The following is a 14,333-nucleotide window of genomic DNA, read 5'->3' on the forward strand; positions in this document are numbered from 1 at the left end:
CAAAATACACTATTGTGTGAGATTCCCAACATTATTATTAATATATTATATATATTACACAGCAGTGGTCAGATCCCTTCTAATTACGATCTATATGCAATCTAGAAGTCAGCAGGTTCTGTAGGAGGGGCTAAAATCAACCACAATCCGTTCATTGTATGAGAGCTGTTCTCTTATTTTCTCATTTGGAAAGGAGATGCTTTGGGCTATGCATATTGAATATAGAACTACTGATATATTACCACTAGGCATAAGAACCATGCCAAACTTTGTACACTTTTCCAACACCTACATTTTCTTGCACCTAACACTAATGCAGCCATAGTCACTTTAGGGCATATGTGTCGATTCTGTTTCCCGAAGTCGCCCGAAGTTTCCTTGCGAGGGAAATCACTCCCTTAGCAGTCTATGGGTAGGGGGAGGTTGATCCACTTTTCTCAGGCTGTGTATTGTACGATCTGCTCCCATCTCTAGCTCCATGTAGCTGCACACAGGCCGACCCAGTCCCTGTTGCTACACATTGCTGCAGGTCAGCTGACCTATTGTACCAAGATACATTGAAATTGCTAATTAATTTGGGCCTCACTGGGCCCCCTACACTCCTGGGCTCCCCTTTAGGGCAGGGGTACATGGGGAGATTATTCGCGCCGCGACAAATCTCCATTGTCGCAGGCAGCCAATCTCCCCGCAATGCCATCCCACTGGCTAGAATGTAAATCGCTGCGATTTCACCAAGTCGCCCGAAGTTTCCTCTCAAGACTTCAGGCAACTTGGGGAAATTGCAGTGACGCCTATGTCATCCGACTGGTGATTTACACTCTAGTCGGTGGGATGGCATTGCGGGGAGATTTGTCGCGGCGCGACTAATCTACCCGTGTACTCCTGCCCTTACACATGCACCACACTTCAAAAGAGCAGATTAAACAGTGTAAGTAAACACTGGCTTGAAATTTGCACTGTAACTGGTGGTTTATACAAAGGGAGTGTCAGCAGGGCTGCTGTAATAAAGAGGCAAAAGCAGGGATTGAAGTAGGGTGGGTAGAAGGGACATGTGCCTAGGATGCCACAGTGGGGGGTGTTAGGCACATACGTCTTCTGTTTCCTGCCACTAGTCTGGGCCCCTGTCCCCACACTGGCTGCTCATCCTGTCATCAGTGCGTGCACCCACTTGTTGCGCTTGGTCCTACTCTGGGCCAAAGGAAAGTCTGCACAGGGCCCACCAACACAGGGGCATCATTATTAACCATTTCATCTGTATTAACTTGGGACTGAAGACCCCTCATTTTAATAATCTGGAAAGCGCTAATACAATAAGTTTGTGTGTATGATGTTAGGTTAAGTTAGTACTGCCAGATGTTTGCTTGGAGCTGCTAGGGCCAACAATTGTATTTTTGCCTTGGGCCTTAAAGTGACACTAGCTGCCACCATACATGCTTGGGGAGGCCACCTGGGTAAAGAGAAACATTTCTTTTGGAGAGCAAATAAAGGGTTGGCACCTTTGCCAGAGGTTAAGCTCAAACAAAGGGGGTGGGCTGATGGCATTATGGGTGGGGCAGTGACACTGGGGTGGGCATGATGAGGTCAGGTGTGGGCACAATAAGGTCAGGCAGGGTTATGATACCAGGTTGGGGTTAATGAGTCTCTTAGAAGCAACTGGCTGGATTTCTGTCCGTTTTTTTTCAATGTTTTAAACCGGACAGAAAGTTTTGAACCAGACAGTCATTTGAAAAAATATCATGTCTGGTTCAGGTGGCGACCCTAGCTTTATATATATTCTGCCTAATAAGTAAGTCCAATTCTTTAATTAAATATAAGGTATCTATTATACAGAAATCAGTTATCCAGAAAGCTCTGAGATACAGCTATGCTAATTTAGAAAAACAATTCCTAATTTTTTACTGATTTGTGTTTTCTTTCTGTAATAATAATAAATAAACTGAACTTGATGATAACTAAGCCATGCTGATAGAAAAAAAATCACGAGGAGTTTCTTAATATTTAAATGTTTTTTATTTATAAATCAGATTATTGTGCAGGTTTTACAAGGTTGAAACCTAAACAGCCACAAGGTGGCAACATATGGCAAATAAAGCCCTTAAAATAGTTGTTTTTGGGTCTTTCTCTTTCACTTCTATATCTTTCCAGCTTTCAAATGGGGTCACTGACCCCAACAGCCAAAAACTATTGCTCTGTGAATTTACAAAAGTATTATTATTGTTACTTTTTATTACTTATATTCCTATTCATATTCCAATCCCTCATTCAAACCACTGCCTGGTTGCTATGGTAAATAAGACTATAGCAACCAGATAGCTGCTGAAATTCCTAACTGGAGAGCTCCTAAGCTAAATAACCGAAAAACCACAAAAAAATTAAAAAATGACAACCAGTTGCAAATTGGTTCAGAATATCATTGTCTACATCATACTAAAAGGTAACTTGAAGGTGAACAACCCCTTAAAATACATAATTTGAGGCCTTCAATGTAATTTCACCAAAACTGCTGAACAAATATACCAAAAAGGTACGCAAATATTTCATCTCTAGTTAATGGGTGATGATCTTAAGACAGGAATAATCTATACAGATTATCTATATATAATGCTCATGCGTTCGGTTAATAATGAAAGACAATTCTATGACCAATTTAGTGTAAACATAAATTTGTAGCTCTATTCATTATTTCATTTTATCAGCAGTGAGTAGTGTCAACCACTAGAGGGAGACATTTACCTTTCTGCACAAACCCAACATACATCAAACCATAAATTCTAAATCTTCTGTTTTTAAGCTGCTTAATTTAATAAAGTGGGAGATTCAATTTAAATGGAATAAAATAAAGCAGAGCTATTCAACCATGAGTCAAAATAATGATTAAGTCAACAGTTATGCAGGGTTGGAAATAACAAAATGCTAAGACTCTTTACATCCCAATTACCCCAATTACCAAAGTTTCAGTTGGCACGCATTGTGCAGAATGTATGCCAGTTCAGTCAAATCATGTTTAAATGCCCACATAAACCATGGGTAATTAACAATCTGTAAACATGGTGAGTATTAGCTGACAATATGCTTGGCCAAATGTGCATATTTATGATTTGTTCATTACCCATAATGCAGTGTGAGTTTCAGAAAATAAAATTCAGCTAAATAAATAAAAAAAAATAAAAAAATAAATATATCTATATATGTCAGCATAAGGCACATTCTGAACATGTAATGTTTGTTCCTATCAGCACAAATGATTCCCCACGTGCTGCATTGCCATGTATGTGTTCCTACAGCCACTGTATGAGAGAGTTGTGTGCATAAGTGCATTTTATTGCTCAAGGGGCTGGCAACGCTCTCTCTGTTCTAACTATAAAGTCTGAGGAATTACCTGAGAAAATTTTCTACCAAGCCCAGGAGCAAGTGATATGCCCTTATAGGTACAGAATTGTGTCAATCAATGCATATTGTGCTGAGTTTGACTACTGTAAGCTCATATTGCTGGGGTTTTGTAGTTAAATGACTATTCACACACATTACATGTAATTCTTTCAATATAGTACGAACCCACTTCATAGAGACGTATAAGGGTTCCTATGAATCTCATTTCCTGGTAGAGAAAATGCCTAGGTTGTGTAGCTGGAGTTGGAATTTAACTGATATCTACTTGCTAGGCCAGCTTAGGCCAGGAAAAAATCCGATGGGCCCCAGCCCTTATGGGCACCACTGGTCCAGGACTGCTGCCATCTTCCCCCAGCAACGGGCCCCAACAACCCCTGCTGGCTGGGATCTGCTTGCCCACCCCTCCTGCATACTAATATCTGCTTGTCTAGGAGGAGATGGGTGGAACATGGTGGGACAGGAATTTGCTACTCAGGAGCTCTACCTTCTTCCCTCCCAGCTGCCCAGTATCTGCTGGCCCCCACAGTCCCCGGCTGGACGGTATATGTGGCTCCCCACACTTATTGGCAGGCCTGGATTTGTGGGCCCACCCCTACTGACTGGCAGAGATCTGCAGACCTACCCCCTCCTGCTGGCAGAGACTTGGAGTAGAGTGCAATTGTACTTCTTAATGATGCTGTTTGAGCCTCCTTGCCAGCTAGTCAGCCACTGCAAGTTGCACTACTATGTGGACATTAGGCTGGAAAAATAGAAAGGTATATATATTATCATTGATAATGGCAGAGCTGTCAAACCCCCCATTTTTCTCGGAGTTAGCCAGTTTTTGCTTTTCCCCCCTGTCTCCCGTCAGTTGATAGAATTCTCCCGATTTTCGTTTCATCCCCCGAAATTCTGCGTTAAATTATGGATGTGCAGTCTGCATTCAGTGACGTCATCTAAAGCATTTGTGCATGTGATGCCACATCTGGAAGTGCACTATTGCGCGTGATGTCACTTGTACCTATTACAAAAATTTTCCAGCGACGTGTGCCACCAACAACAAGCATTGCCAAGTTGACAGCTCTGTAATGGGTGTGAGGGAACCTGTCTTATGTTGCTTCATACAGTGCCTTTTGGTACCCTTGGAGCCCACAGATGCACCTGAAACACACAATCTCTCATTTATTGTATTTGTTTGTCTTCTATTGCTACTAAGCAAGTGAAGAATTCCAAAGGCAGATGGGTCAGCCTATTAGCATACAGGCCATGTGTTGAACTGTACTGGGATTCATTCCAAGAGGGAATTACCCAGATTTCAATTAATAAACCATTTGTGCTTTATTCAGTTACAAGTTGGCTAGCAGATTCTCTTGGAAAGGTTTCCAAGCTCCTGCATTGTTCTGACTGTCTAATTATGCTTTCCTTGTGTCTTTTTAATTAGGCATTAGTGCTTTATTGTGGAGTGTTCTGTTGTCTAGTCCTCATGCCACTAAACTAACAATGCTCTCTGTATTTGTGGTACTAGCCATCTAACTCTAGACAACAATCAAATGTTTTAAAAACAATGCCTTATAAATGACAACAAGCAAAGATTTTTGCACAGAAACATTACACATGTAAAAGGTTTATTGCTCTATACATCATAAATATAGGATCAAATATACCAAACAATATCTCAGTATATCCCAGTTACCAAAGTGCTTGTTCAAGACAGAAACGCAAAAGGGCTGTGAAAAGAGCCCAACATTATTACAATATATTTTACAAACCATTAAGATAATTACAAAAACATCGGCTATTAATTATTTACACTATATATATATTTTTTTTTTTTAGAAAAGGGAGCAATGATTTCTATGAACAGCTGAGATGGAACAGTAGAGGGTGTATATCCTATATACTGTAGGTAACATTTGCAAACGGCATCCTCTTAAAGTCACAGTACCTATATCATCTGTTATCTAAGCTGGGGCTTAATGCAAAACCAAAATAAAAACACGAGAGGGAATGAATGTATCAGTATAACATGCCTATGCTACATATTTTCTCTGGAAGGCCTGGCGCTTATTCCATTTAAAAAAAAAAAAAAAAGAAAGATTTTGTATAGGAAGACTTTTACTCCTTGTGATAGCCAGACATAACTGAACTGCAATTTATAGCAAGTTCAAAGCAGCAGAGAGTGTATAGAGCTCTACAGACACGTGTGATACATAGAAAACATCCCCTTTTACCTGTCACTGAAAAATATAAGGAAGATACATTGAAATGGGTCAGAGTAGAGTAGAAACTAAAGCACAAAGGGAACATTATGTTGCAGAACATTATATGCTGGGAGTCCTAGTGCAACTGCATACATAAATGTGGAAGGGAGGTACCATTAAGCAGAGACTTTTAATCCTACAACATGATCGGACCTACACAGGCATTATTGCTGTAACACTTTATGAAGAGCCTGTATAGCCTGAAACGTGTCCTTGCATTGCTGGGGGAGTCTGAAACATGTTGTGTTCTTGCATTGCTCCTATCTAACAAGAATGCCCTTTCTGACCTATGTCCCCTTTGCCGCTATTTACAGACAGTTGTCCTCCATTCCTACAAATATACTGAAACATGTACAGCACCCTTAACTAAAGATTGCCTTTAATATGCTATTGCTTTTATATTTCAACTAATTAAAACCCCAGACATTTATATCGAACACCAATAAATTGTTCTCTGACCTGAAAAAACGTTTTCAATAAAAATCTCTTTAAAAAAAAAAAAAATCTGGTAATATCAAAATATTTCTACAATAATTAGTGTCCATGATTGTTTGCTGTTTTATCATCAATGGAGCAGATCTTGCCATTCTACAGCCCTCTTTTCTCATTACCATCTTCTGGTCATGGCATCTGACCCAAGTACTGTTCAGTGCTCACTGTCAGTAAGGTCGCTCTGACTGTCTCTAAGGGAGTTGCGCCGCACTCTAGACTGGTTCTCTTGTTTTGCGGTGCTTGAGAGATCAATGGCTCTCTCTTCTGAAATGTCCATTGAGTTGCTCTGTTGCCGTGGGCTTCTGTGGAATTCACTATGTCTGTTTGTGAAATCATCAACATGGGATTTTCCCTTGGAACGCTCTATTGCCATGTCCTCGGGGTCCACTGTCCTGGTGATGTCAACAGACTTTTTGTGCATCCCTGTGATGACAGAAGGAAAAGCAATGTACACGTTTAGTGACACAAAAAGAAAACGTGGCATTGGCACAACAAAAACTGAACCAAAAAAATGTAATGATTTAACATTGTGACAAAATAAAAGACTATATTCCATTCACTTTATTGTGGGCAGTGTATATATATATCTAATATATGTATTTATATTATCATATAAAGCAGGATGCTCACAGGGCTAAAGTTTATTTGTTATTCCATCATTTGGACCTTTTTCTGGCCAAATTTTCCAAAAATCACTTTGTTATAGTAAGTCAAATTTGATCCTATTGATCCTGGTTGCCACTGATGCCTATGAAAGGCCAATGGCTGACCTGGAAATGGAAGGAGGAGTGCTTCTTAAAGGGTCCAAATGTTGGCCCAGTGGCCAACAATGTCTGATCAAAGTACATTGGATCATAATTTTTACCAGCCAGGCTGGTAAAATACCGACTAGGAACCTTAAATAAGATAAAAATTATCTCATCCATGCAGGAAATAAAACTGTGTAACCAGTCATATATATGGGCTACATATGGGTATGCAATTACATAGGCGTGTACAAGTTGAAGATATTTATATTAAGAAGCATCACAAGGCTCCTTAAAGTAAAATAGGTGCAGGTTTGGCTTGGTGATGTAAGAAATGGAAAGCAATGACATATTTGCCTTCATTGCACAAACCTGATCAATGCAAACATCTTATTATTGACTCTGGGTTACCATACTGGGAAAGATGAGTGTATATGTTGGTGTATGTCTAGCTATTGACTCTGGGTTACCATACTGGGAAAGATGAGTGTATATGTTGGTGTATGTCTAGCTATTGACTCTGGGTTACCATACTGGGAAAGATGAGTGTATATGTTGGTGTATGTCTAGCTATTGACCCTGGGTTACCATACTGGGAAAGATGAGTGTATATGTTGGTGTATGTCTAGCTATTGACTCTGGGTTACCATACTGGGAAAGATGAGTGTATATGTTGGTGTATGTCTAGCTATTGAACATTTTTCTTACATTATATTGCATGACTAGTTTCTAGTTAAAAATCACTTTGAGATGGTGTAATCTTTATTGTAAAAAGTGTTTACCGAGAAGCCACGGAGCACAGGAACCCACGAGTCCATTCTTGGCTGAGTTGATAATGGATTCAGGTAGTGGAATGGAGTGTCTCACCATGGCTCCATACAGACCATATTCGGCCATAACGCTGCTTCGCCCCCAGCACTTTTCACGCTTCCTCCATTTAGCTCTTCTGTTCTGAAACCAGACCTGCACAAAGAAACACAGTATGATGTTTATCCTTTCATTTCAGAGATAAAGTTATATTGAATAAGAAAGTTAACCACAATGTAATGAGATCTACATGAACAGCAACTTATTTATTGTATACTGTTTATTAAACTAACAGTTTAAAATATTGCATGTGGCTTCATGTACTACTTGTTGTAATGCACATAACAGGACTCAGCGTTTGCAGATAATATCCTTTTTAAATAGTATTTATTGTAACATAAAATATAAGAATACAATTCCCTTTGAATGCTAATAACACTCTTACAATCCTTATATATCACAATCACTTTTGATTTAGGTGTTTATCTTAAAGCTATTGATATCTAACAGTGAGATGTATTAAGGTATAACTCTCTATGAGACTATTCCCCAAGGAGAATTATATTTCTGCTCCTGTCTATGGTTCTGATATGCAGAATAGTATCAATAATGGGCACACCACTTAAAATGCTCCACAAATGTATTTTTTTAATTATAAATCTTTCCAAAGTATCCGTGATAAATGGTTGCTTTGTACCCCAAAATGCCTCTCCAGCTATTGCACAACTACAAGTCCTAGCATATTTCAATTAACCTAGCTGATGTAGTGATGCAGGAAGATAGCATTTTGCAGTACTCTGAGCACTAACTGTTCTCTTTTCTAGTATTTAGAAGGCTAGTGCTAGACATGAAGTGCATCAATGTATTCTCAACAAGTGGAATATGGAAGCTTTAGGTCACAGCAACTGAAAGACCGCACACTGTGAATGCTAAAATACTGGAATTTTATCAACCCATAAATAGTGTGACATTGAATAGGGGCAAGCATTTTTTCTTAAAAATCAAACTCTAAAACAAACTTAATATTATTGCTTTACTTAATAAAAATCAGTCTACCTGTATTCTATCTTCGGGAAGCTCTGTCTTTAGTGCTAACATTTCTCTGGCATACACATCCGGATAATGAGCTTCATTGAAAGCTTTTTCTAATTCCTCCAGCTGATGAGCAGTAAATACAGTCCTGTAGGAAAAAACACACATTTAGCTATTACTGTGTCATCCCTGCCAAATAACATCCTCGCTTTCCCACCCGCTATCGCTGTAACTATGCGCAATAAGGAAATTCCCTTCAAAAAATGTCAAATTTATTTACAATTATTTTAGGAATATTTATTGCCAAATGGTATGCAGATTTCAGACGTGGTTTATTGTACAGGTGTAGAATCTGTTATCTGGAAATCTGTTATCCAGAAAGCTCCGAATTACAGGAAGCCCATCTCCTGTAGACTCCATGTTAATCAAATAATTCACATTTTAAAAAATAATTTTGTTTTTTACTGTAATAATAAAACAGTACCTGGTACTTCATCCCAACTACAATATAGTAATCCTTATTGGATACAAAATAATTCAATTGGATTTAATTAATGTTTATTTGATTTTTTTAGTAGACAAGGTAATGGCGATCCAAATTATGAAAAGACCCCTTAACTGGAAAACCCCAGGTCTCATGCATTCTAGATAAGAGGTCCCAAACCTGTATATGTATATGTAAATATCTCTCTCTCTCTCTCTCTCTCTCTCTATATATATATATATATATCCAAAAAAGACCAGCAACACCGAGTTATGTTCCAAAAACAATCAATTGTGTATTAAAAACGCATGAACAACGCTGTTCATGCGTTTTTAATACACAATTGATTGTTTTTGGAACATAACTCGGTGTTGCTGGTCTTTTTTGGATATTTAAATCATTTACCTTGCACCCGAGCTAAGAGCTGAAGCAGAGTGCCACCCTGGGTTCGCTGCTATATATATATATATATATACCATTCACTTCTAGGTAAAAGTTTCTGAATTAAGCTCTAAAGCTTTCTTTTTAACTTTCACAGTTTTATCACGATTATGAATTGCTACTGAGCGAGAATCTTGGACTGGTCGATATCCAATTAATGGGTACTACTACCAAGCCCTAGAATCCTCACTAAACTAACATTTTTTTAACAGCCCAACAAGGTATATAAATAAATAATTTTTACCTGTGTCTTCTTTTCTTTCTTTTTGCCTGGGAGCTGGATGCCTTCAAGTCATTCTTATCCCCCAGGAGGCTGTCATCATCTATAAATAAAACAGCAGTTATACTATGTTGCATTGCACATGTTTGCGGATGGATATTGCAGCATTTATGTATGAATGCGGATAGCAGTAAAGGGGAACATATATATAGTGAAACCTCAATTTAACATACCCTCATTTTAAGCGTTCTCTCATTTTTTTTGTGGCCCCACCAGTAAATAGTGCATAATGCAATTCACTGGTTTTATATTTTTCCAGCTTTTACACTATTTTTTCTGGTCCCCTGAAAAATCTATAAAGGGGGTTCTACTGTATATATGTATGTATGAATATATATATGTGTGCGTATATGTTATATTACATGACTGTTGTTTAAAATCAAAAACACAGATTTCAACTTCCATTTCTAAAACATTCTAAATCTGGTCATTAACACGGGAGCTGAGATTACCAAGTGTGTATTAAGAAAAGAGAAAGGGATGTCCAAGTGCTTATTCAGCACCACCAAAGAGTCCTCTAAGCTGGACAGCTCACTTACAAGCCGTCCATTCTCTCTCTGTAACTTTCTCCTGCTGGGATCTGCCAGCCGCCTAGAACCATCCTGAACTATATTCTATGACAATGTTAATGTACAGAATCCATGGAAATATACTATATGCACCACCTTTACTTATTTTCCTTTGCAAAAGAGACAAGTACTATTTTGCTGTAGTCACCAATGAATGAACCATATTTATCTCAAAGAAAAATAATAATAACCCAACAACTTAAAAAAAAGTAAAATTCTGTATGGACTGACTGCACCCAAACTGAATTTGAATAACTAGTGATGTTACCTGAGATGTTTTCCTTGTGCTTGTCTGAAGCATGTAGATACTGGTGGTCTGCTCTAGGCTGTAGAAAAGGGATGTGAGTTGGGAGAAGGCATGTAGTCCCAGGGGGCTGCTGAGATGCAAAGCCACACAGAAAGCCCAGTCCAAGTGGGAGAGAGCCATTAGCCAGGGATACCCCACCTAGACTGGCTCCTGGACCTTCACAGCTGGGCAGAGATAATGATGGGGGCTGCAACTCTGCTTCCAGACCAAGCAGGTCAGTGATGGCAAAGCCTTTGGATCTCATTGCAGGTCCATGGAACCTCCCCGATTTCTCATTTCCCGCACTGGGTGCCAGGATCTTCCCCTTTGATTTTGCTTCTGAGATGTCATCTCGCCCGGTCATGTCTCAGTAATTGTAAGTTTACTTTCTCCTTTGCTGCTTCTAGGTTGGTCTGCAGTGTGGAAGAGGCCAGGGCTCTCTGGGGGGTTTTATGTGGCTCCCCAGCCTCAATCATCTGTTGGACCTGCCCCTCACACAGGCCATGGGCAGAGTCCCACCTCCTCCTTCGCAATCCCAAAGGATTAATTGGCACTAATTTCTAACTCCCCCAATCTGATAAATTCCCTGGCTCTAACCTCATGGCACCTCCCCTGGCTCCCTCCCTCCTCCCCAGCCAGTTCCCTGTGGTCATTTCTTTTTCGTCCAGAATGACAGATTTCACTTAACTTTACATCTGTTGAGGAGACCTTTTGTCTATTACTGAATGGCATATAGAGACCTAACACAGCGAGTTAAAACTCCTCCTTTTCATTCATGTCTGATTGATTCTGACACATAACTACCAGACCCCAACAGGGGGTACTAATATTACCAACACCAGCAGAAAAGGAAAGGATTTAGTTTAACCCCGAAGCAACTCAGGTGACCTGCACTAGAACTGCAATGTACTTTACCCTTGGGTGACCAAAATATTTTGTCATAGGGAAGGCCTAATTTGGCCAATTTAAATCTCATGTTTTCTCTTTCTTTTAACCTAGGTTAAAGTCCATATTTTTTCACATGCTCAGTCTACTGTTGAATAGTAGATACTGGGATGTATATGTAATATTATTAATAGAACATAATTAAAATATAAAACAATCAATCCTTTAGTATGCTAAAGAGTTTATAGTTCCCTGTGTTTGTCCCATGTATAACCTATTGGAACAGAGGGGGTCCATGTAGTGTATGTATATAGCTGCAGAAAAACATAGGAAATGCAATGAGATACTTTAGACAGATGAGGAAAGTAACAAGGGCACAGAGCAAAAATTTAATTGGTTGGGCACCCAGAGGCCCATAGAACGTAAACTAAACTCAGGGAGGTGAACATGAATTTAATAAGGCAGGCAATAAAGAAATAGTTTGGTGGTTACTGAAGAATGTGAGGTCCAGGTGCTCCATCCTTGACCAACAGCCCTGAAAGTGGCTTAACCATAATGACACAATAAGGAAAAAAATGTCTTATCAAACTATATTAGATCCGTTATGGATAAATTATCTGACAAAAAAAAACAGAAAAAGGAAACAAATTAAAATGCTGATGTGCTCCAGTTGATTACAGAGGTAATTGTGCCATTTATGGGGGATACTTTAGTCAAATGTTCTACCAGGCAGAGGTGTGATGGTGGGTTCCCTATCCTGGTGGGCCCTGAGCAAATGCTTCCTTTGCCTATTTGTTAAAATAGTCCTCATAATATCAAAGCTTTAAGGGATTCTGTCATGATTTTATGGTATACTTTTTATTTCTAAATTACACTGTTTACATAGCAAATAATTCACTCATTTAAAATGTTATTCTTGTATATTTTTTTAGTTGTAATATTGGTGTGTAGGCGCCATCTCAGTGCATTGTGCCTGAGTCTGAGCTTTCACATTAGAACTGCTTTCAGATAAACGTTTGTTTCTCCCATGTAACTGGAGGAGTCCCAAGCCGGACTTGGATTTCTTACTGTTAAGTGCTATTCTGATATCTACTGGGAGATGCTATCTTGCTTCCTTCCCATTGTTTTGCTGATCAGCTCCTGGGAGGGGGGTGATATTACTCGAACTAGCAGCTCAGCAGTAAAGTGTGACATTTATGAGAGCACAGGTCACATGGTTGTGGCACCCTGGGAAATTAGGGATATGTCTAGCCCCTTGTGAAATTTCAAAATTAAGTATAAAAAATCTGTTTGCGAAGAGACATCAGTCTCTTCACTAGTAATTTTTTAATTAGTAATTTTTTAATCAGTGGCAGGCTCTCTGCCTCAGCTACACCTCAGGAAACCTCTGCAGACTGGAATAAGCAGCCAATTACTTGACACTGAGCTTCTGAAACATCAAAAAACATCACTAATGTGGTCAGTTGGGGAGGCAGCTTGGACAAGGCTAGAATGGTTCATGGTTCATGGAACTGGAAAGCTGGAAGATCTAAAAAATCAGCAAAGACACACTTTTTACATTAAAGCATGAAAAATACCCTCAGTAATTTTAACTCTTTGTAATTAATTAAATAAAATTCATATTATTTTTCTTCTCCATCAAAGGACCATAATAAAGCAAAGTCTAGCCTCTGATGCCAAACACTGTATTATTTACACCTGTAACAGTCTAATTTCCCCTAACATTGCTGACCATGCCCAATTATGCTCTGCCCTGCCTAAAATGTCACCCACTTTCTGGCATGCCTGCCCATTTAGTCCCTGAATAGAGACAAATGTAAGGTACCCGTGCTGTCCTCCAGCTGTGTTGCACCTCAACTTTCAGCATCCACCCCGCAATGAAAGAGTAGTAATTTGACAACATCTGCAAGGCCGTAAGTCAGACAACCATATACTCTGCGGTAGAAGATCAAAATGTTTACATCCAAAATCTGTTGTAGATCTAAGCTCATTTTACTTGCACTGAAATCACCCTGATGAAATCATTAATGTCACAGGTCAAACCTCCAAGCTCCGTGCCATGTGTTCTCACCATGTAAAGAAATAGAAAGATTGTGTTGTATAACCCCATGCAGCAAGCGCCCTAATAGCATCAGTTTATGTGATTCCAGATCTTGCACCTGGATTGCAATTCCCTGCTTCATCTGTTTATGCAAACGATTTACAAACAGCTTACATCAACTGCTCTAAAGCAGATCTCTTTTTGATTTGGTCCTTTTTCTGCTAAACATGCAGATTAAACAAGGGCCTTCTGATAAAGATAATTACAAGAGGACTACGTATTAACTTTACATTATTAAAGAAAGACCCAAATCTCCCGTTGCAAGCTGTTCCTGGGATTAGCAAAATAATAACTTTCATTTAGGATAATTGTCATTGGAATTGCTTGGGTTTATTGTTTGGCTCTGACGATTACAATTTATTCCAGGCACTGGATGGAGAGGAAATTTAATTATGCAGGTAATGTTCCAGGTACAAATAAGATATATCATTTTCAGTTATATTAGTGTCATTTAAAGGCTGCTTTAATGTTTTTATAGCCACTTTATATCACCTATAGAAAGTTTTACAAGGCTTGAATTAAGTGCCTTAGAGGACAGTGTTATTTTAAAGTAGGGCACCAGGCACAGAATGCAGGAATA

The 14,333-nt window shown here is 39.1% G+C and overlaps 1 protein-coding gene across 2 annotated transcripts; it reads right to left on the minus strand.

The window, feature by feature from the left end:
- Nucleotides 1–4,977: 4,977 nt before the first annotated feature.
- On the minus strand, nucleotides 4,978–11,228 carry vsx1 (visual system homeobox 1). 2 transcript variants are annotated; one of them, NM_001100200.1, is made up of 6 exons: nucleotides 10,750–11,175; nucleotides 9,877–9,955; nucleotides 8,732–8,855; nucleotides 7,651–7,831; nucleotides 5,869–6,545; nucleotides 4,981–5,773 (listed from the first exon to the last, which is right to left on the minus strand). In NM_001100200.1, the coding sequence occupies exons 1-5, from the start codon at nucleotides 11,129–11,131 to the stop codon at nucleotides 6,277–6,279; spliced, it is 1,035 nt and encodes a 344-aa protein (NP_001093670.1). In that variant the 5' UTR covers nucleotides 11,132–11,175; the 3' UTR covers nucleotides 4,981–5,773; nucleotides 5,869–6,276. The 2 variants fall into 2 exon arrangements, with proteins under 2 accessions (XP_012818027.1, NP_001093670.1); XM_012962573.3 differs by having other exon boundaries at nucleotides 4,978–6,545; nucleotides 10,750–11,228.
- Nucleotides 11,229–14,333: the final 3,105 nt, after the last annotated feature.

This window comes from Xenopus tropicalis, chromosome 5 (assembly GCF_000004195.4).
Source record: "Xenopus tropicalis strain Nigerian chromosome 5, UCB_Xtro_10.0, whole genome shotgun sequence".
Classification (NCBI taxonomy): Eukaryota; Metazoa; Chordata; class Amphibia; order Anura; family Pipidae; genus Xenopus; species Xenopus tropicalis.

Bases quoted from the DNA above. Each gene is read 5' to 3' on its own strand.
- vsx1 (XM_012962573.3), bottom strand. From the start codon at position 11,131: ATGACCGGGCGAGATGACATCTCAGAAGCAAAATCAAAGGGGAAGATC. The intron at 9,956-10,749 runs GTAACATCACTA...TTTTATTTATAG, and splicing joins GCACAAGGAAAACATCTCAG to ATGATGACAGCCTCCTGGGG. The intron at 7,832-8,731 runs GTAGACTGATTT...TTCTTTGTGCAG, and splicing joins TTCCCGAAGATAGAATACAG to GTCTGGTTTCAGAACAGAAG.